We start from the raw sequence: 21,781 nt of genomic DNA on the forward strand, positions 1-21,781 counted from the left end.
ATAAGTTTCCACCTATAAAATGGGGTACAATTCATCATATACTTTTTGGTCCTCTTAAAATATTTAAGAAATTGTTGTAGTTGGTGCTTTGTTCTTATATACACTAACGGCCCATGGATCAGGTTTTTAAGTGGCCCTAAAAAAATGTACATGCCACATATTTTACCAAATTTTTTTTTGCCCTAGATCCCAATAATTCTCAGAACGGGCATAAGAAAAATGAGCCTAAAAACTATGTACGGTTAAATAAATATGTACTCCCTACAACATAGACCAAGCAAATAAAACATGAACGAGACTCTAGAGAAAAAATGACGGGCCCCGGCCTCGTACACTGAATAATGTATACCTATATAGTTCTTAGTTATTTTTCTTACGTATATATGTAATATGTGTGTGATGTAGAACTTTAAAGTACTGTATTGTGAATGAACTATTAAATATAAAGGTCTGAAACTTTTCACTGCACTTTTCCTAACCAATTGCCAATGTGATTCAAGCAAAACCTTAAACCACAGAATATTCTCTAATTTCGGAGATATGAGTTACTTATATCGGATCTATATCATTAATACATTATCTAATATTGAAGCTAACTTGATTGGGATAACACACCTAGCCACAAAATTGTATTATTTTCCTATTTACAAAAATTAGGAAGTTATAAAAATCCAGTCTTTTTCATTTTAATTACCATACTTTTTTGATTAAAAATTAAGAAAGTTAAATTTTGAAAAAACGGAAATTTTTACGCAAAACCAGTTTTTGACGAAGTCGATTTTATTTTTTTGGTGTAGCCATGTAGTTAACTCAAAAACGAATACCTAGCCTTAGATATTTAAAATGACGAGGTACACTAGCTGGACTACAACTGTACAGTAAAACTGCTATCTACTTTCCCACTTTCATAATATTGTACCTATCTCGTATGTTTTGCATACCTATAGTAGGACAAAAACAAAGTTACATAAAACTAGTTTTCAACAAATCCGATAACGATTTTTCGCTCTGTCAACAAAGTATAAGTTGTTATTAGTTGAGTTTAAAAAAAATGTTGAGTGTAACAATTCCACAAGTATTTTTATGATCGTCAGCTGGAGTTAAGATTTTGTAGGATAAATAATAATATCTAACCAAATAATTTTCATAATTCATAAACGAATAACTGTATTTATACTTGAATAACATTTTCTATACATGGACACATGGTGTAATGTTTAAAATGGTTTGACTATTTTTTAAGCTATTTATAAACAAGTGACATTTTTGATTTTCTTTAAATTTTTTCTTCTATAAATATCGTTAAAAAAAATTTCGTTTTGTAAAACAGCTTGAAGATTTAAAACAAGGTTCCACATAAGATATTATTATAATTTATACCTATTTCAAAATATTATTGATTCATAGTCAAGATTATTTTTTGATGCATTTAAAGTTCATATTTTTGAAAAATCCGTTAAAGTCACGAAAAATGGTTAACTGTTTTGTAATTAAAAATGTTTAAATGTTCTACTTTTAAATCTAAGTCTTGAAATGTAAGTACAAGATTCCCTGTAAGTAGAGTACTTGAACCAACAATTCTAAAAAAAAAATTTACATTAACACTATTATTAGTTAAAATCATTCATCATTGACTTCAAATTTAACACTTACATTATTACAATGACTATATCTTAATGATGATGTACACTTGACACCTACTTCTTACTGTACAGCAGAGCAGTTAGGTATCTACTTTTTTATTATTTAACTATCTATATGGTATAAAAATGACTTCAAAAATATATTCTATGTTATGTAATTTCAAATAGTTAACAGCTGTAGGGCAATAGCCTAGGCCCTAGGGCCCTAGGCCATTTAATATTCGGACGCCAGTGTAATGTTTTATGTATGGTCTTATATGTATAATTGTATTAACTTATATTTCTTATATATTTATATAGTCTGGTGCATATTTATTTACTATAAATGTCTACTAATATGTCAAATATTATGTCCATGTGCCTGTGTATATTGATGTGTGCCACACACGTCACTCTTTGGCGGATGAGACAGTACCATCACTCAAACAGAACATGGAATTAATAAATAGTATTAATAATATAAAAATATTACGTATTGTAATTTGTAAGTCGGTAGGTAGGTTACGAATATTATAATATAGCCAGCTGCAGCTGCTGCAGGTGCCTGGTTGACGTAGGTACCTTTACGTATATATAGGTGTATATATATTATATATATAAATATATATAATATATAATATCACAATAATGCAACATATTTCGTATCGTAACGCGGCTGCTCGCCGCCAGGTAGATAGATACTAACCAGTAACCAGAGTCGAGCGTGCTACGACGACAACAATATTCTGGTAGGGAGGGCGGACGGGCACCTGTTCTCGCCGATCGCGTATCGCGCAGTGCTGTTGGTACGTATTATTATTATTCTTGATCATCATCAGCATTATCATCATCTTCATCGTCATCATCATCATCATCATCATCGTCATCGTCGACGTCGTCGCACTTACTCGAAGGAGCCGTAAAGGTAAAGGTATATACTAAACACACTCCGACGACGACGGTCGGCTTTCACAACCGCTGCAACAGCGCGCACACGCGCACGCACACGCCGACGGTCGACGTTTCGCGTTTCGCGTTTTTGTGTTTTCTCCGCCGTGCGTGTTTCTCTTTTCCCGTGTCAGTACAGTCGCCGAATCCGTCGGAATCTCTCGCGTTGTACGCCACCTGTACTTGGTACATTCGTCTTGCCCATATCGTATTCATCATCGTTTGTTTGTAACAATCATTTTTGTACCAGTATTACGTGCGAATAGAGAGAACCGTGCTATTACTATTCCGACCCTCGTCGCGTACCTTTATCGATTGTTATTATTCGCCAACGATCGACTGCGGTCGATATATTATCATATTACTGATCGTGTACTTATGATATTGTAGGTAGCCAGTTAGGTATTATATGGTTATTATAAACAATACGGCCGCCCGCGCTCTCTCTCTCGCTCTTTCTCTCTCTATATCTGTCTCTCTCTCTCGCCCATCCGTGCCGTCGTCTGCCTGAGGAGGAGAGACGATAGATATAAAATAAAATCTCAAGTATCCTCGCCGCAAATTGTATACTAAATAATAGTGTTGCAAATTGTGCACCGCAGTCCACCGCAGTCGTCGGGGAAATTCGTGGACCGAAAAGACCTGAGAAGAACATCGCGCATTATCATCAGCGTCAACGGCGTAACGAAGACAACGGATTGGCACTGCACGCACATATACCTGTGGGCACAAAAAAAAATTATTATTATTGTTACAACTGTCGTAGCAGTTCGAGGCGCGTGAGTCTTCACAGCCGATCTATATTGATCCAGATTTAAAGATATCTCTACTCCTGTTCACACATGTTCGTCTCATCACCGCTGCTGGTCGTTGCTATCGAGGTATGTAAAACTCGCGATTCCGTCGAAATCATCAGTAGTAGATTTAACGGTTGTATAGGCTGTAATATATTAAATTTATTATGTCAGACGTTGCAGGAAATTGATTTTAACTGTTGCATAAGAAGTCGTTATAGGTAGGTTCTTAAATAAATTCCTAATAGCAAATCAAAATGGTAGAGCCGCCATCAGTGCACTGATTATTTCGATATGTATTGTATACCAATCATGTACCCAAAACGGTTAAAGGTGTATAACATCGTAATTTGGCACCCGACGGATTTCGACGTACTACAAATTATTTTAACTTCGTGTTATTTCTAAAATCGTATTTACAATTTACACTATGTACCTACAGTGTAAATGATAAAATCATTTATAAATTTAATATTATATGGACAGTCGGAAAGACTAGCTAGATATAGCTAGGTAGTCACATAATATGTACCATACTTAAATATAAGCCGTCTCGATAGACTACGTCCACCATGGAGATTTCTGCAACAACAGTATTGTAGCAGCAGTGTTCCTTTCACTGGAGTATGACAGTACACGACGTGTATTTTATATCTATATATGCACTGATATATATATTCACTGAGATTAGACGTACCTTCAATACAACTGGTGTAACACCTATTATTATTATTAATCTGGTAGGTACCTACCTATATTATCTATGGATATTATTGGTACCATATAGGTACGTGATGAAAACCACCACAAGCCGAATCGAAATCACCAGTTGTTTATATTGCCCATAACGCTGAGATTAGTAAAAAATATCATATTCATTTTATGTTATAATAATAATAAATATGTCCATACGAGTATGAGCGTTCGTTTTCAGTGCTGTTGATCGCAAAAACTTGCTCGGAGACTTCAACGGTGTTATTATTATTATCATTATTATTATTTCATATACGTGTCTGCTCGGCGTTGCTTTGAAATTCCAACGATTCGGCTTGTTTGATTCTAGTTCAAGAGGTTGTTGAATATTATATACTATGGTATGCCAGATTTAATATGTACCTAAATTATTTACTCATAAGTTATAAGTTACTTAACCCTCAATGTGCCGCACTGGCTGTAACGGGCCAATAATCGATTTTTATCTCCTCGGAATAATCAAAATGAATTTTGGTGTGCGCAACATACTTACATATAAACAAAGAACCGATTATAATACATACATAATAATTAATACATTATAAATTAAACATACACACCGTGATTATTTATGCGAAAACGTGACGTAGGACCTAATGGCACTGATTGCGTAGTAAATACCTAATCGTGGCTATACCTAATATTTAATACGAATATTATTGTTATCACTAATTAATACTATACTAAATATTATATAAGTAATATATATCCAGCTACATGTTGATATGCATATCCATATGGCCGCACAATATAATAATGTATTTACGCATTCAGGTTGCGATGTGTATATATTATATAGGTATGCATTATGTGGTGGTGAAAAACGTTCTGGAATGTTAAAACGATCCGCGCACATATAGGTGTGGCATTTTGATGACCTTCGGTATCCATTATTATGTTGTTATTTACTCATTCCGTGCGGCATGATAATAATTTTAATAATATGTCACATATTTAATATTTATTGTTCGATATTATGTATTTACGTACGTATCTGTAGTCTGTATTTATATTTATATAGGTAGGCATTCGTTGAGATGTACCTACCTAGATATATAGGTAATATTAAATATCTGTGGGTATATATTTAGCCAATATAGGAGGGGCTTCAACTATTACATATACTACGTATTATACATATTATTTAATAATATTTTACATTTTAAAACTGATTTTATAATGGGTACCTACTAAAAGTATGTATACAAATTATAAAATAATTAATACATAAATATAACTACAAATTTAGGTACCTATTATTTTTTGGATTCTTCCAGTGAGTAGGTTCTGACTTGAAATACCAACTCTAAAACAATAATTGTATGGATTAAATATACATAATTTTTTGCAATTTTGGATGATTATTTGTTCAATTTTGATTTTAACATGTTATTCAAATAACATTTTGATTTTATGCGTACCTATGTATCTAATATGTTTTTGGCACTTTATGCTATTTCTATTAGTATTATAGTATGAAGACCATATTTTGTGTATTCATATATATAATAAATAATAATTAAAAATATATCGAGTCACGAAATAACGATAAATTTAATTACCATTCGTCGTTATGCTACATATCTGCATATTACAATATATTAAAGTATTCGTATACAAATGTATTATAATATATACTAATCGGTTCAAATAGCCCTCGGATGTAGGCAAATAAATCTACTCGGGTGAATGTGAATGTGTTTGTATACCGTATCCGTATGGGTTCATTATCATATTATCCCGCAGTATGTCGAGGATAAAATGGAAAAGTTTACCTTTACTAAGCTGTACCTATACTGTATAGCGTGAATAGCTGTATAATATTATGATGTTCATTTCATTCTTGCACTTTATTGACTAGGGCTCGGCTTGGTCTGTTGAATTAATGAGTCGATTGAATTTACTATCAACATATAACTTAGTGACATTTCTCACGGATAAAATAATAACTTTAATTTTTAATTTTTTCCTGTAGGTATTTGTATTTAAATTATTTACTATTTAATAGCGTTATTATTCATTATTAGGGCTCAGAAGTTATAGGAGCTAAAAAAGGAAAAATATGCACAAAAACGTTGTAAAATGTGCAAAAAAAATAATGAATATTTATTCATCAAAATTCAGAATTCCATAAAAGTCCATTTTTTATTATTACGAATTTGCACTAAAATAAATATAAAATATAGGAAATGAATTTATAATATTTTAAATTTGGCAGTAAAACTGTTTGTCATTTCAAAATTTTATTGAACTAAAAAAGTAAATTCGAAAAGATTTTATATGCGCATCCCACCGTTGTCGCTAAATTAATAGACGATAACAATAAATACCTAAATTAAATAATATTAAATATAAAGCTCAATAGTATAACTAAAATACATAGCTTTAAAAAAAAATGATCAAATTTTTTAGAATATATTTAATAGGTGGCATAATAATATGCTTATGAAAATTATTATGAAATATTCGCTTTTTCTTAAATATTGACGAAATATGCAAAATACGCATCTTACATTTTCGATTTTTAAACTCACGATTGTTTAGCTCGATTTTCCATTTTGAACTACTATAAACTTCTACAATTTCCCAGTCCTAGTTGTCATATTTTACGAAAGTGTGTAAAGTAGACACAAAACATTTAGAAATTCCGTGTTAGGGAGTAATAGCTGCGATTAATAATTTAGACAAAAAGTTTAATCTACATAGTATATATATTATATATAATAATATGTTTGATCGATATTGTAATAAAATAATAATAATAATTATTATTATAGTAAGTATATGCATTTATTAGGGATTGAGAATTGGAAATAAAGAAATTGGATTCTGTATCTAACGTCATTTCACTATGATTTATGGAATTGTATTTATAAAAAACTGTACCAATTACATACTCGTCATTTGGAGGGGGAAGGGGGCTTAGCCCATTATTATAACTATTAACTATATAGTCACTCCACATGGTGTTCGGCCCCTTGGGGCAAGTATGGAGAAAACTTGGAGGTGCGAAAATTTTGATAAGTTCATCTAATTCAAAAGTCAGTACTAAGCATATATAATTTTAGAAAATATTTGAGGAAGGGGAACTTAAGTCCTCCCAAAAAATTGGGATAATTTGAAAAAAATATTATTTTAATCTAATTTTACTATTTCTATAGTCCCTAATTTTTAAGTGTCTGGTAGTACTGTAAGTGTAATTTTTTTTAATAAAGTTCAGAATATTATTTAGTACTGCGTTTAGAAAATGTAAGTCCACCTCCTCCCCAATTAAATACCTCAAATTGCACATATGACCAAATACCAATCTATATCATAAGATATTTATCTTTATTAAAAACAAGGTAGGTTAATATCATAAAATTTCGTTATCAATATGTGAATAATTTTGTATTCATTTTTGAGAAAACATTTCCTATTTACTTTACACATCGTTAATAAGCTAAAGTTAGTGTTAATATTAAATTATTTGTGAAGAAGCTACTCTTTCCTCTCATTTCAAAGATTCTTCGTAAACTAACTCTAAAAACTCAATAGTTATACACATAAGGCTGAGCAATTGATTATACGAGTTAAAAAGTGATACCTATGCTATACTTAAATGACAGTATAGTACTTTATAAAAACGTATTAACATCAAAATGTTAAATATAAAATAGGTATTAGTTGAATTTAATTGATTTTAAATTTGATGACCATATAAAAATATTTAACGCTGGTATTTTTTCGTACTCCTAATTCCTGTAATATAAGACGTATTGACACATGACGTATAAACTATAGTAAAACTAAGTCGACCAAAAGTCTTAAGTTACCAATATTTCTCTCAATATACAATGTACAATTATTAGTCTCTCAATATTTCATACTAATCAGTAATCAGGTCTTAAGTCTTAAGTATAGTACTAACATAGTACCTACGTTCGTAGTTTTTATTATTCAAGACTTATCACATTATTTTCAGTGATTTTCTGTATATCATTTTAAAAGTAATTTTGATTTATACAACTATTGTTAAACTTTTATATAGGCAATTAACAATAATGATATAATATAAAATTATGATTAATTTGTAATTTATAAATGTAAATGTATCAAAAGTGAAAACACAAGAAATTTAATTTTAATTAAAAATATAGGTAGGTACATAATAAAATATAAAATAATGAGTTCTTCAATATTTCAATTGTATAATTTTAAAATTATTTTTAAAAATACGTTTTTTTAAGATATCTATACATAATATAGATAACCTAATTAATATAATAATAAGAAAATAAACGCAAAATATTTAGCCATCACACCATAACTACTACTACTGATACAAAACAATTTTAAATTGTGAATGATACTGCAAATAATAAAGTACTTCATACATTTTTAGTATATGGTTCAATATCCAAGAAACAATTATCGAACTTAAAATTGTCCAATATTTTGAGATTTAAAAGTGTAGGTACAACATTGTGTAGAATGTAGATACACAATCAACAACATTTAAATAAATGTAGGCCCTCAAACATCAATCAATTAAATGCAATTGAAAATGAAAGTTAGTTTTTAAAAATGTATAATACATATTATATAGTATTAATTATATTATTATTAATTGCTAATTTATGCTATTCTAAAAAAAAATCCAAGAACCGAAAAGTTAACTCGTTGGGTGGGGAGATGAATAAATTTCGATAAGAAACACTTTTACGATAACGATTTCTCTTTATGATTTACTCTAGTCTCTAATCCCCCATCATCTTCGTCAATTTACTCCGTTCGGCGTTCTTTCACAACTTTCAATTCACCTCATATTAATCGAATACTGACGGCTAAAATATAGTGTACCTAACTATAATATGATGACACATTTTATTATAGGTATTTACCGTTCATTGTTATACAATTGTCTTCCACAAGTAAGTTATTCCTGTATGCATTATAAAATCTAATTAATTTCCGTAACTTTAACCTAAAGGTTAAGTTTATACCTACTTGATTATATGTAATGAAATAATAATGACCTCTGATTTAATACGACCGCACAGCCGCACAGGAATCTGTTGGCAACGCATTCAGAAAATAATATTATAATGGCACTACACTGTATAAGAACACACGTGTATTGTAAAGTATTCCAACAAACAGTTAAGCTATTATGTTGCATACTTGCATATAATAAAATATTAGGTACCGGTGAATACTTTGCACATTAATTAGTTTCATTGGAATAACGTTGACATTTTAATACCTCCTATAGTGCTATATGTGTAATAGATAATGATGGTTCTTGAAAATAAAAAGGCCATAAACGAAAAAAACAATAGATTTGTAATAGTGTAATGGAAAAATTAGCATAATGTTATATGTTTCTCATAAATATATGACTTAATTTTATGATTTTATTTAGAAAAAAAACTAACAAATATAATTTATCCTCATATTCTTATAATAGGTACCTGGTACCTACCTCTATTTATATGAGTGCTTTAAAACAAAACTAATATATGTAGGTACATGTACGATATATATATATATATAGGTTATTATGTATAATTCGGCATTAAAAAAAATAATTTTTAACGGGTAATTTTTAACTGGCGTAATTTTTACATATTTATATTTGTTTAAAATGCACGAGCCTGTTTTTATATATTGACATATTGTTGACCCACCTCTTGAAGTATCTTATACAAACTACCTATATAGAGTACCTGTAGGTTATATACCACTACACCAATATGCTACGATTATACAGTAACATCCGTTGTATACTTTTAAAAAAATTATTCATAACACTATTTATACCATTTAACAGAACACTGTGACTACCGTTATTTTATATTTTATCAATCAATATTCAGTTGCATGCCTGTTTTAAATCTGTACGTGACAAATGCGAGCTAATCCGTGAAGAACATTTATTAGCGTTTGTTTTCTTCGTGTTCAGTAAATGTCCATCAACTCGAAACGACTATAAGTATGTATAGTGACGTAGAGTAAAAATAATTGTTAGTAATTACCTATCGTTAAAAATGTTGTTTACATGCCGTTAGTCGTTTCGTTTATGTTGAAACAAATATAATTTAAATCACCGGGCGTGTGATAGGTGTTATTATATGAAGTATTTTATTTGTAATAAATAATAATAGAAATAATAGAATCAAATCATACATTTAAACTATAACTACAACTATACCTATGTAGTATTATACTTTTATTGAATTCTGAACGAACGTAATTAGGTATTACATCAGTTTAAAATATGTCATCATACACCTAATTAATAAATACATAATAGTTTATATTATATTTGGGGTTTATAGTAAATGTGTATTTTAAAATAAGTTTTAAACATTATAAAATACTTTACAGAAAATATATTATTACACATTTTATACTCGAGATTTTGAAAGAAAATAGCATTCCGAAATATTATCATAAACTAGATGTACAGGTACGCAGACATAGATAACTTGCATGGCACAGCGACCAACTGGTTATATAGGTACCTACTACAGAGTGCAGATATAATAATATGTATTCCAGGTCTAGAGTTGAACCGTGTCAAGCATAGCTACATTCCGGATGGGTGACGATAGTAAACGGCATGCCAATTACACATTCTCTTAGATATACGAATACGATTACGATATGTACTAGGTAGGTATAATATAATAGTGTTAATGGGCGTTGGAATACTAAATAGTAAATACCTTCATAAATGCATTCGAGGAAAAGAAATATGAACGTTTTTATTAATGAAAGACCGAGACAGCTAAACCGCGTATATCAATTTTTAAACATTGTATTTATAAACGTTTGTCCCAACATAGTTGGTGCAGATATCAAATCTATATTTCAAGAAAACCTATAAGTGCGACAATGTCAAAGAAAGTGAAAGAATTAGATATTATAGTAGGTTAATACCTATCTTATGATTGGAGTAGCATTTAATGAAATATCTACATCTATTTCAAAGACTTATTCAAACGAATTTTTCATATACCTAGTTGAACTTAAAAAAAATATACCAACCTGGTGTTGTTTTGTATTATTTATAATTTTATAAATTATATTTGAAAATTATAATATTATTAAACTGATTTTTTTCTTGTTCTATATAGTTGAACAATTAAATGATAGTTATTACACTAAAATATATTAGGTTTACACTTTATATTATATTTCGAAAAATTAATAATTTTATTATTGGTTGTTTGAATATTGAACATAGTTTTCTTACATGAATATAGTTGGATAGCTGATAAGGGAAAGGAAAAATATTACTACATGTATATTATATAAATGGTTTAAAGAAAAGAATAATTAAATATTTTCAAAAATTGTATTTTATAGTACACCTTTTATTTGTAGTAGATAATCGAAATTATGTTGGAGGTAATTGAAATATAATTTCTTTCGTAGTATTACCTACTCTAACTCAAATATCGAGACTACCTACATCTTATATTCGAAATTATAGAAGGATAGGTTTTTGAGGGATAGTTCAGAGAATTACACGACAATATAATATAATGTGAATACTATGCAATTGAAAATTACATCAACCCTTGGATGGCTCGATCCGTTTCTGAAGAGTCTGGATTGTGTCTGTTGGAGTAGGAAGAATGATTTTTTGATAAGGATTATTACATTTTATTACATAGGTACCTATAGTAATAATTTAAGTGTGTACATATAAAATTATACCTATATAATTGTAATCATGATGTTAGACAATTAATGCTTTTGAAGTTATTTATTATTATATGATAGCCACAATTACTAGTATATGGAATTTTATATAAATTTGTAAAACATGGGGCCTTGAATTGTTGTAGCCAAACGAATGTTTGCACTTGCGATAAATCTGGGTCTGTAGAGTGTAGGTTAATAAGTTGATTACTTTGAGTACCAATCATAATTGATACCCAATTTACTTATGTTGCCTAATTTTATCCAAACTTACCAATATTGTGCCTTTTGAACTTGCTTTTCTTTTTTAAGTTTAGTTAATACTAAATGTAGATCAAATGATAAAACATCGAAATCGGAAATATAATTACATATACCTTAATATTATTAGACAGTTATAATTCTATATTCCGGTATCTTTACCTAAATAATTGTATTTATAAGTAATTTAAAAAGCTTTAAAAAAAAAAAAATAGTTTTGTTAGTTTTGGTTTAGTATGAATGCGTAATGATAGTAAAGTAAATATATATTTAATATAAAACAGATGTATACTTCGATACTCGTGTGCGATATACATCAGTACATCACAAATGACAGTATGCCATCAGTACTTATTAATTATTAAAAATTATAATCAAATATATACTTCCCAAAATAAAAAAAACAATACAAATATATATATATGAATCTATAGATTTCTATAAATTGAAAAATTAAAGCAGGCATTTTCTTAAAAATAAATTAAAATAAACCCGTTTCCTAAGCATTATAAATATTTTTAGGTTCATATCCTTCAATAATTAATTTTGATTTTACCTTACATAATACATTCATTAACATTTTGTAAGTCGACGATATTATTTTGACTCAATGTCAATCTAATATTTGCTACAAATATCATATCGACTTTTAAAACTCTCCAAGTAGGTATCCATTTGAGTCTTCAAATAATTCGGTATTTGACAGTTTTTTATAGATTTGACGTTACTTATCCTACATACCTAAAAATAGTCCAGAAGTAGTGACCTTTTTGCTCTTGCAGCACTTATAAACCACTCGCAAGTCAAATTATTTTTTGTTAGTTATATCTAATTTCCACAATAAACCATATCCTTGATACTAGTTGAATTGATGTATGAATTACAAAATATTGTTTCCATTTTACGTTGGACAGGTTGTATGTTCCATTTATTTAGGGAACGACATATCTACCTATTGCAAAATATATTAGGCTTGCCGGTATTGCAAAATTTTCCCATAAAATTGAGTTTCCACGTTGTTCAGGCTCCATATATACAGGTCTTACTACTGAAAATAATATTCTACCAGGGAATTATGTTTAAGCAATTTTAAAAATATTGTAAACTACAGACAATGTTAATAAAAGTATAACAATTATAAATGAACACTTAATTTTGATAACATGGTATATGAATATTATTATAATTAGTTTAAATTTATTAATCTAAAAAAGTATAAGTTATATTGTAATCAATCATATAAATACATGGTTAATGTGCATTTTTTTATTGTAGGCTTAGATGTTGCCTCAATTCACTGCCTTAAGAAATGCCTGGATTGAAAGATATGTCGATGCAACAACCAGGAAATAATAGCAAAAGGTATATTTCATAATATTATGTATTTTTAACAAATATATAAATTGAAAATTTATATTAACAGAGATCTAAACGAAAAACCAATAATGCCGTACCATCGAAACAGCGTCAATTCAAATGGATACTCAACAGGTAATAAACGATCATACAATACAATTTAATTTTAAATTATAATTTTGGACTTCTTGAATTAATTAATTTTGTTTACAATTTGAAGACGGAGGCCAACAAAGTATCGCCGGTGAGGAGAGGAACGGTGATGAAAATAATTCAGCCCCAACTTATGTGATCGAACATTTAGCCACATTTACGGTTTCAAAAAGTACTGGTATAGTTTACCCAGCAGATGGCATGAGGAGACTATTACACCTTGAAAAATCGAACGGTATTTGGTCACAAAAAATGCAACTGCGTCTTGATCAATCTTGGGTGTTGATAATGGATTTTGAAACGGGTGTAAGTAAAAATACATCGAAGTAAAATTATGTTTTGAAATAAATATTACTATATTTTTGATTTAGGTTGTAATGGAACGATTTCCGATTTCATTAGTAAAAGAACCTACAGCTTTTACGAGTAACGATCCAATGGAAATTTATAATAATATTCTAGTATTTGTAGTTGGTCAAGTTGATTCACGATCGGAGATGCACATATTTCAAGTAAGAGAAAAGAGGTTATGAATTTATACATTTGTTATGTTCTTAAGCAATTTTATAGAAAATATACAATGTAAAACAGGAACTAGGAAGACCTGATAAATGAAATAACTTTTGTTCTAATCAATATTTCAAATATTTTTTTTTAATAATATTATATAATTTATTGATTATTGCGCTTCATGTTAATATGATTTCTTTTACTTTTTAATTTTTGATACTGAAAATAAAAAAATTTAAATCCGATGTAATCAATTAAAAAAAACAAACATTTTTTAAATCTAGATTTTAGAAAGACGTTGATTGCAAAAACATTAATTTAAGTTGTCTAGTTTATTTTTCATAATTTTTTTAAATATCATTATTTTTCTTAAATAAAATCTATCGTCAAAAATCTTTAAATTCAAAAAGTATAAACTTCTTTTTAAATATTTTTTTTAAAATAATTTTTACATCTACATTTCAAATTTGAAAATATGTGTATTATAAGCTGGTTCTACTTAATTACAGCGTCTTATTTATTTATTATTTTGTTGTTATTGAATGTGATTCATTAATACTTATTCTATTTTAAGATTCAAATGACGAATAGTACCATCTGGGTTTAAATTATATTGTTTATTTACGTAATAGATGTTTTTTCTAAACGAAGATGGATCCTATAATCACTATATTATATTTTAATGTTAATCACTAGTATTTGTACAGTGTAAGATATAAATTATAACTGTCAGTTGTCATTTTCGAAAATAATTGCATCGTTCAATACATATTTTATGAAATAGACAACAATGTTTAGGAAACTAAAATAAAAAATTGTTAAATTAAACAATAATTTGAATCTTGTTACACCGTTACATTAACTAATAAAGGAATATAAAAAATTAAAATTAAAATTAAACATTATTCCAGTTATGCTATGTTTTAACTGGTTCTAAAAAATAGAAAACATGGAAATATATCAACTTCCAAACACTGCAATATAAATTCTGAAATACCTATACTTAAATGGGCATTCTTAATATGACACAATAGTTTAAAGCCAATTTTTCTTTGTTCTGGATAGGAAAATTATTTACTATTTGATTATTGTGGTTGAAAATAAATCAATGAACATGCAAATATTAAAAAAAAATTAAATTTCTATGATAAAAATAAAAATTATTTTTAAAATAATGACCGATTCAAGTTTTATTGTTATTCACATTTAATCTGTACAATATACATTTAACATGTTTATGGGTTTGTAATAGATTGATCATATTATGCCACATAAGGTTAATTTTTAATTTTCTGACCATGGTATATTTTAGAGTCAAAGCGTACCAGCTCAAGAATTAGTTGATGACCTAAAGCTACTGAGGTCTGGAAAAGGAATTAATAGAAAGTCAAGACATGTACCACCTCCTCCTCCAACACCACCACCAAATCCACCATCAAATGGAGTCAGTGTGCGAGAACAAGTGTCCGTTTTCAATGCTGTTGCTCATCGTTAGTTTTTTTCTTATTTTTATAAACTTAATGAATTAAAACGTTTTACTATAACATATTACTATTAGTTATAATTAATCATATGTACAATACTTTGAGACATATTCATTTCATATTTTAGACTCTGATAATATCACTAGAGTTGATGATGAAACAAGTTCAACGTCTAGTGAAAAATATGAGAGAGATGTTATAGTACTGAATCACTGCTTTGATGATATTGAAAAATTCATTGCAAGGTTACAACATGCAGCCGCTGCATCTCGAGAACTGGAACGCCGGAGAAGGTAATTTCATAATTATTATTTATTTATATTGTTTTGTTTGTAATCTTACTAATCATAGTGCTACTTTGTTTTAAGGAATCGTAAATCTAAAAAGAAGGATATTGGTGACGGAATGCTTACAATGCGAGCTAAACCACCTCCAGAAATCGAGTTCATTGATATCTTTCAAAAATTCAAACTGTCATTTAATCTTTTGGTAAATGCATGACTATAGTAAAGACAAAAATATCTTACATTGAATCGTTAAAAATCTACTATTATTAATAACTGTTACTTTTTAGGCTAAATTAAAAGCTCACATCCACGACCCAAATGCTCCAGAACTTGTACATTTCTTGTTCACTCCATTGGCATTGATTGTTGATGCTTCTCATGACACTCAATACAAACCAAACATTCCATCTAGAGTTGTATCACCTTTACTCACAAGGGACGCAATTAATCTCTTGATGAACTGTGTAACCAGTAAAGAAACAGAATTATGGCATTCTTTGGGCGACGCTTGGCTTATTCCAAGGTATTTTTGACATTTTAAATTATCTATATTATTTTGTCATTCCCTTACTACTTCATTATGGCATTTACAATCTTATAATTAATTATAAAAATAATTTTTGATAGAGAGCAATGGAAAGGCTATGCAGCTCCTTACCATCCAATTTTTATGGATGGGTGGTCACCTGAATATCCAATTCCAGTTTCTGATGACCATTTAACCAATGTTCCAACTGCAGGTGTAATTGAATCAAAGAAATCAAGAGACGAAATTAAAAATTCAAATCCTGAGGTAAACATTATTTAAAAAAAATGTATTTACGTTTAATGGTTGTTTATTTGTATCCAATTCATAATCTGTTTTAGGGAGAATTGCGAGACACTTTATATCACCATCGTGATCGAGAACACACTGGTGTAGGTGATGATAGCAGTGACTATTTTGAATATGAACACGAACAATCGGCAATGATGGGTATTAGACCTCAGTATACATTTAATACTGGTGGCAACTATTCCGGCCATCATCAAGAACAATTTGGACCAGATGATAGGTAAGTTAGATTGTTAATTTATGGAAAAATTTGAGTAGTTAAATTATATTTAATTATTAGTTGTTGGTGTTTATTTTAAGGGAGGTCAGAGTGGTTTTTCTGGGGCTGCATTGGCATAACTGGGTAGAGCCTAGCTAGGTGAGACTTGACCAAAAGTATTCTCATGGTACCCCCTTCCTCCAATCAAAATACATGTTGGGGTGGATAACAACAAAAAAGTCACTAAAAATGTTTCCTTTGTGAGTCGAAAAATTGGCTATCCTTAATATGCAATAAATGCTGTCAATTTATTTGAGAAACTCGATATACTGGAAATATGTAATTTAAGGCAGAGCATTTGTATTAAATGTATATATATATATGAAATATATACATACTAATATACATTTATAACTATCATAAACCATTTTCAAATAATATACAAACTTAGACTTGAAGGCAGGAGAGTATACAAAAATGATCACACAGATTAATATAGAAAAATATGAATGCTACAGCCTCCCTTCTCCAAAGAAAAATAAATGTTGTAGTTGACTCTATGGCTGGGGTTCTCTTTTCATTTATGTATTAATAAACATTTAACGTATAAAAAATCTAAATTCTTAAAATTGGTTGGTAGGTACCCAGAAAAAATTATTTTAAATAATCGTGGCTCGGCACTTAAAAATAATTTGAAGATTTGCTACTGGTTAGTAGTTAATATATAAATGCATTTAGGGCAGAGTAAATGCCATCTATCTGTCAGTATTGAGATCAAACTTTTTTTCAGAGATGATTCACATAGTTTGGAAGGCGAATCTGAACCTGATTTTAACACACTATCGCTTCATAGTCCACCAAGAATGGATAAAGAACGAGCAGATAATATGGCGGCACGCAGTGACATATCTGCTGATTCGATTGAGCGTAATAATGCAAGTGGGCCGGGAAGTGAGAGATTTGAAAGAGCTCAAGCTAGGTGGTTGGAAGACATGCGAGCTCGAGGTGTAAAAATAGTTCAAGTAACCTATCCGAGAACAGCAAATAATGACAAAGAACTATCTGTTGTACGCGGTGAATTGTTAGAAGTAAGTCTGCTATAATAATTAATAACATATTAACATTTGAATATTTAGTCAAGTATATTTTGACAATATTTTTCAATGGAAATAAAGAGACTAGTGGTTTAAATTGTTTTGTCAATCTGATAACGTCAATTTTTTTGAACATTTAATTAAAAAAAATATTAAAATTTAAACAAAGCATTGGATAGTATGAATATCTAGGTACTTATTTATTCTTATAAAAATCATTAGCACATTAATTGTATTTTGTTTGTACATTGTATACTACATAGATTATGTAAATAAATGATAAAGTAGGTATAAATAAATAAATATAATATAATAATAATTAAAATTAACTTTGGTGGCTTGGCGTGGCATGTTGGCTGCTGCCAGCCGTAGAGTGCGACTGGGAGTAAGTAACGGCCACAGCTACTAGCTCCCGGATGGGTGACCACCCAGGTTCATAGTAGTTAAAAATCTTGCCACACATATACGTGTTTACTGCCTACCGTAATAAGTAATAACCATAACAATCGTAAAAAAAAAACAACCTACCATACCAACCTTACCCCTACCAAGTGTACAGTTTGTACAAACTTTAAGTTTTAAGATTTTAATATTAGATTCATACTATTAATATATATATATATGTATTTATTAAATTTAGATATAGTTATAGAGAATATAGAATATAGTTTTTATTCAATGTATTAAATATTTATGTAAGTCTTACCCTTTTATTTACTTTAGATTTTGGATGATAGTAGAAAATGGTGGAAAGCTCGAAATAATCGTTCACAGGTGGCTCATGTACCTCATACTATTGTTACTCCATTTAATCCAATGCTGGACTCAAACGATATATTTACAAATCCAGTGTATGCTAAAGGGTATGATAAAAGATCAGCTTCACAATCACAAAATTACACACAAGTAAGGAACTCTTACTGCTCAATAAGGTTATGAGTAAAATTGTTTATGTTATATACATATTTGTTTACATGTATGATAAATTATTAATAGAAACCTAGAGAAAAGGTGGATTGATCCTAGAGGTACATAATAATCAGGCATACCTATTTTAGTTATTACGTTGGTTACCAAATACCAATCACCTTTTATTATTTTGTTTTGAATGCATTCCACCAATATTATATGATTTCTGTAAATATTTGCCTGTAAGAGCCTGCTAAATTAGAAATTCTACTATCTAAAAAATACTTCATAGTTTTTCGTAAGTATATAATTCATATTTCTTTACAGGAGTCTATAAAAAGTGACTTTGTAGATCAAAGCATGAGTTCTGATCCGTCTAGAAATACTTCTGTACCACCACCGGGTCCAGCACCGGCTGATTGGGTGCGAAAAGAACGAATTGGTAAAAAAGGAGAATTTCGTTATTTTTAATAACAAAATGAATAAATATACTTCAATAAACCTTGATTGACAATAATTTATATTATTTTTTATTTTTATTTTTAAGGAGCATTTTTTTTTGTTTTTATTTGTTATCAAATTTGTTTTGTGAATATATCATAATAATAAGTTATAATGCATGTTCTAGTTCTGTAAGACATTTTGATGATTTTTAAAATTGTTGAGTTTAAGTTTTTAATCAAGTTTGTTGTCTTTTAGTCTATTCTACTATTCTTGAATATAATATAACTAATAAATAGTCCATTAAAAGTATTTAAAACACAAAGAAAAACTATTATTCAACTTCTGGGTTCTTTTTGTTTCTTAAAAAAAAATGTTTTATACATACCTATACACCAAAGTCATGTCTTAAAATATAAGAATGTATTATAGGGTTTGATTTTTTTATAATCTCTGCAATAGACAGATATGTTGCAAATGTATCGATTAGTTATATTATATTCTAATAGAAAAAATTATTGTATTATTGAAACTGTAAAAAGCATTATGTACATCATTTTATTATTATTCTCAAATAACATTTTATGTAAATAACACATTTTTTATTTCAATTTAGTCTATAAAGTATTATAATATTTTTTAGGTCATTTATTAGAAAATATTATTATTCGATAAATTATTAAAATTATTTTAACAATATATTTAAATAATTCATTTTTTAATAATTTTATTCCAAAGCCAATAAAATAAAATTGATTGAAAACCATTAAATTATTTAAAAGTAACATACATTTTAATAGTTATTATATTTTATATGATAGGATAAATTTTTCTACATTTATTTCGGACAATTTTGTGTACTTATACTTGTCGTTTAGTTTTGGGTATTTAAATACTTCTTTTATATACATTTAAACACAATTTAAGTCCAATTAAGTTATTAACATAAACTAATCAGATTTCATAATTATAACTTAGTGTTTAATGATAATTATTAGAGTAAATATTAAATGTAGGCATCAATATGTTAGCAAATTATTTTATTATTAATATGCCTACAAACAATTAAATTTTTTCACTTAATAATCATTTAAATGTGTAAAATGAATAAATAAACCCAATTATTTCAGTATCCAATTGTACCTACTTAACTTTATATTAGTGAATTATATACATAATATTGTTATTAGAACAAATTCAAATGATTTATTTTTGTTATGCATTTATATAATATACTTATTACATTATTTTTAATTTAAATACTATATATATTTCAAAATATATTAACTCCAATACCTATATATTATACATGTATGTTATTATATCTGTAGGTCATGGTTATAACAAACATAATGTTAAATTATAAAATTAAGCGTTTTTAACAAAGCATGAAAATAATATTGATAAATTTATTTTGTCAAACCAATCACTAATGAAAATAATTCAACATTGTTTTTTTTTTTTTTGACAAAAAATACCAAAGAATATAACTTGTATAATGAAGTAATAAATGTCATGGTCTTCTTATTATTTATTAGACTTTTTTTACTAGTGTCAAAACTATATCACTTGTCTATTACTCGGTATTCTTCTCATCAGTATGACAAACGAAAACCGATTTTGTTATAATCAACTTTTTAAGGTACTTATTAAGTATGTGTACTGCTATCAGTTACAAATACTATAGATTGATCACTAGACCAAGGGCGCATGGTTAGTAATGTATAGTAAAATAGTAAAGGTTAGTAGTCACGTCAACCAGTGAGCAATCTATAGTTTTTATAATGAATGATGTATACATATCTATATATAATACATATGATGGAGTATTACAAACATTTTTATGAATATATGACCCTCATTTTTACGTCAATATTTGCATTTTTAATTTTTATAAACCAAATGTTTAGTACCTTTCTACCTTCTAACATATAACTTTGATTGGAAAACCACTAATATTTTTTGTTTATAATTTACTTTTTTGTATTCTAAAGTACGTATTATAATTTAAAAAATTGAACCAATACCTAGTTCATTATTATTTACTTTTAACAAACTAATTTTCTAATAATTTTCCCTACTAGTGGCTGCACGTCTGCACAAGTTGATAGGAAAACAAGTCCCAAAGAAAAATATCTGAGTTTATAACATGACACCTAATTTTATAACTTAGTCACTTAGGTAATTAACATAATATGAAACTACAAAATATTTAAATTTAAATGTAAAAACTGTTCTTGTTCATTTTTTGTACCTCACATTATATTTTGAACAATTACTTTTAAAAATGGTTTGAATTCAATTTTATTTTTCTGCAAAACGTGTGCATAAGATATTTATTCATGTTTGTATTTTAATTGTTTTTTTCCTTTGAATTTCTGGCTGTAATTATTATTATCATGTAGGAACCGATGGAGTTACATTTTTAACATGTTTGATGTTT

At 28.3% G+C, this 21,781-nt stretch overlaps 1 protein-coding gene across 1 annotated transcript; it reads left to right on the top strand.

The window, feature by feature from the left end:
* The first annotated feature begins 2,530 nt into the window (after positions 1–2,530).
* LOC111026317 (epidermal growth factor receptor kinase substrate 8-like) lies at positions 2,531–19,906 on the top strand. Its single transcript, XM_022304377.1, has 14 exons — positions 2,531–3,451; positions 13,346–13,432; positions 13,494–13,561; positions 13,647–13,885; positions 13,951–14,091; positions 15,402–15,579; positions 15,701–15,866; positions 15,942–16,062; positions 16,148–16,383; positions 16,488–16,653; positions 16,728–16,915; positions 17,685–17,982; positions 18,712–18,894; positions 19,225–19,906. The coding sequence occupies exons 2-14, from the start codon at positions 13,380–13,382 to the stop codon at positions 19,366–19,368; spliced, it is 2,181 nt and encodes a 726-aa protein (XP_022160069.1). The 5' UTR covers positions 2,531–3,451; positions 13,346–13,379; the 3' UTR covers positions 19,369–19,906.
* The last annotated feature ends 1,875 nt before the right edge of the window (positions 19,907–21,781 follow it).

This window comes from Myzus persicae, unplaced genomic scaffold, assembly GCF_001856785.1.
Source record: "Myzus persicae strain clone G006 unplaced genomic scaffold, MPER_G0061.0, whole genome shotgun sequence".
NCBI lineage: Eukaryota > Metazoa > Arthropoda > Insecta > Hemiptera > Aphididae > Myzus > Myzus persicae.

Coding starts and splice junctions, on each gene's coding strand:
- LOC111026317 (XM_022304377.1), top strand. CDS start 13,380: ATGCCTGGATTGAAAGATATGTCGATGCAACAACCAGGAAATAATAGC. Junction 15,580..15,700: donor TTTCAATGCTGTTGCTCATC/GTTAGTTTTTTT, acceptor TTCATATTTTAG/ACTCTGATAATATCACTAGA. Junction 16,063..16,147: donor AACTGTCATTTAATCTTTTG/GTAAATGCATGA, acceptor GTTACTTTTTAG/GCTAAATTAAAAGCTCACAT.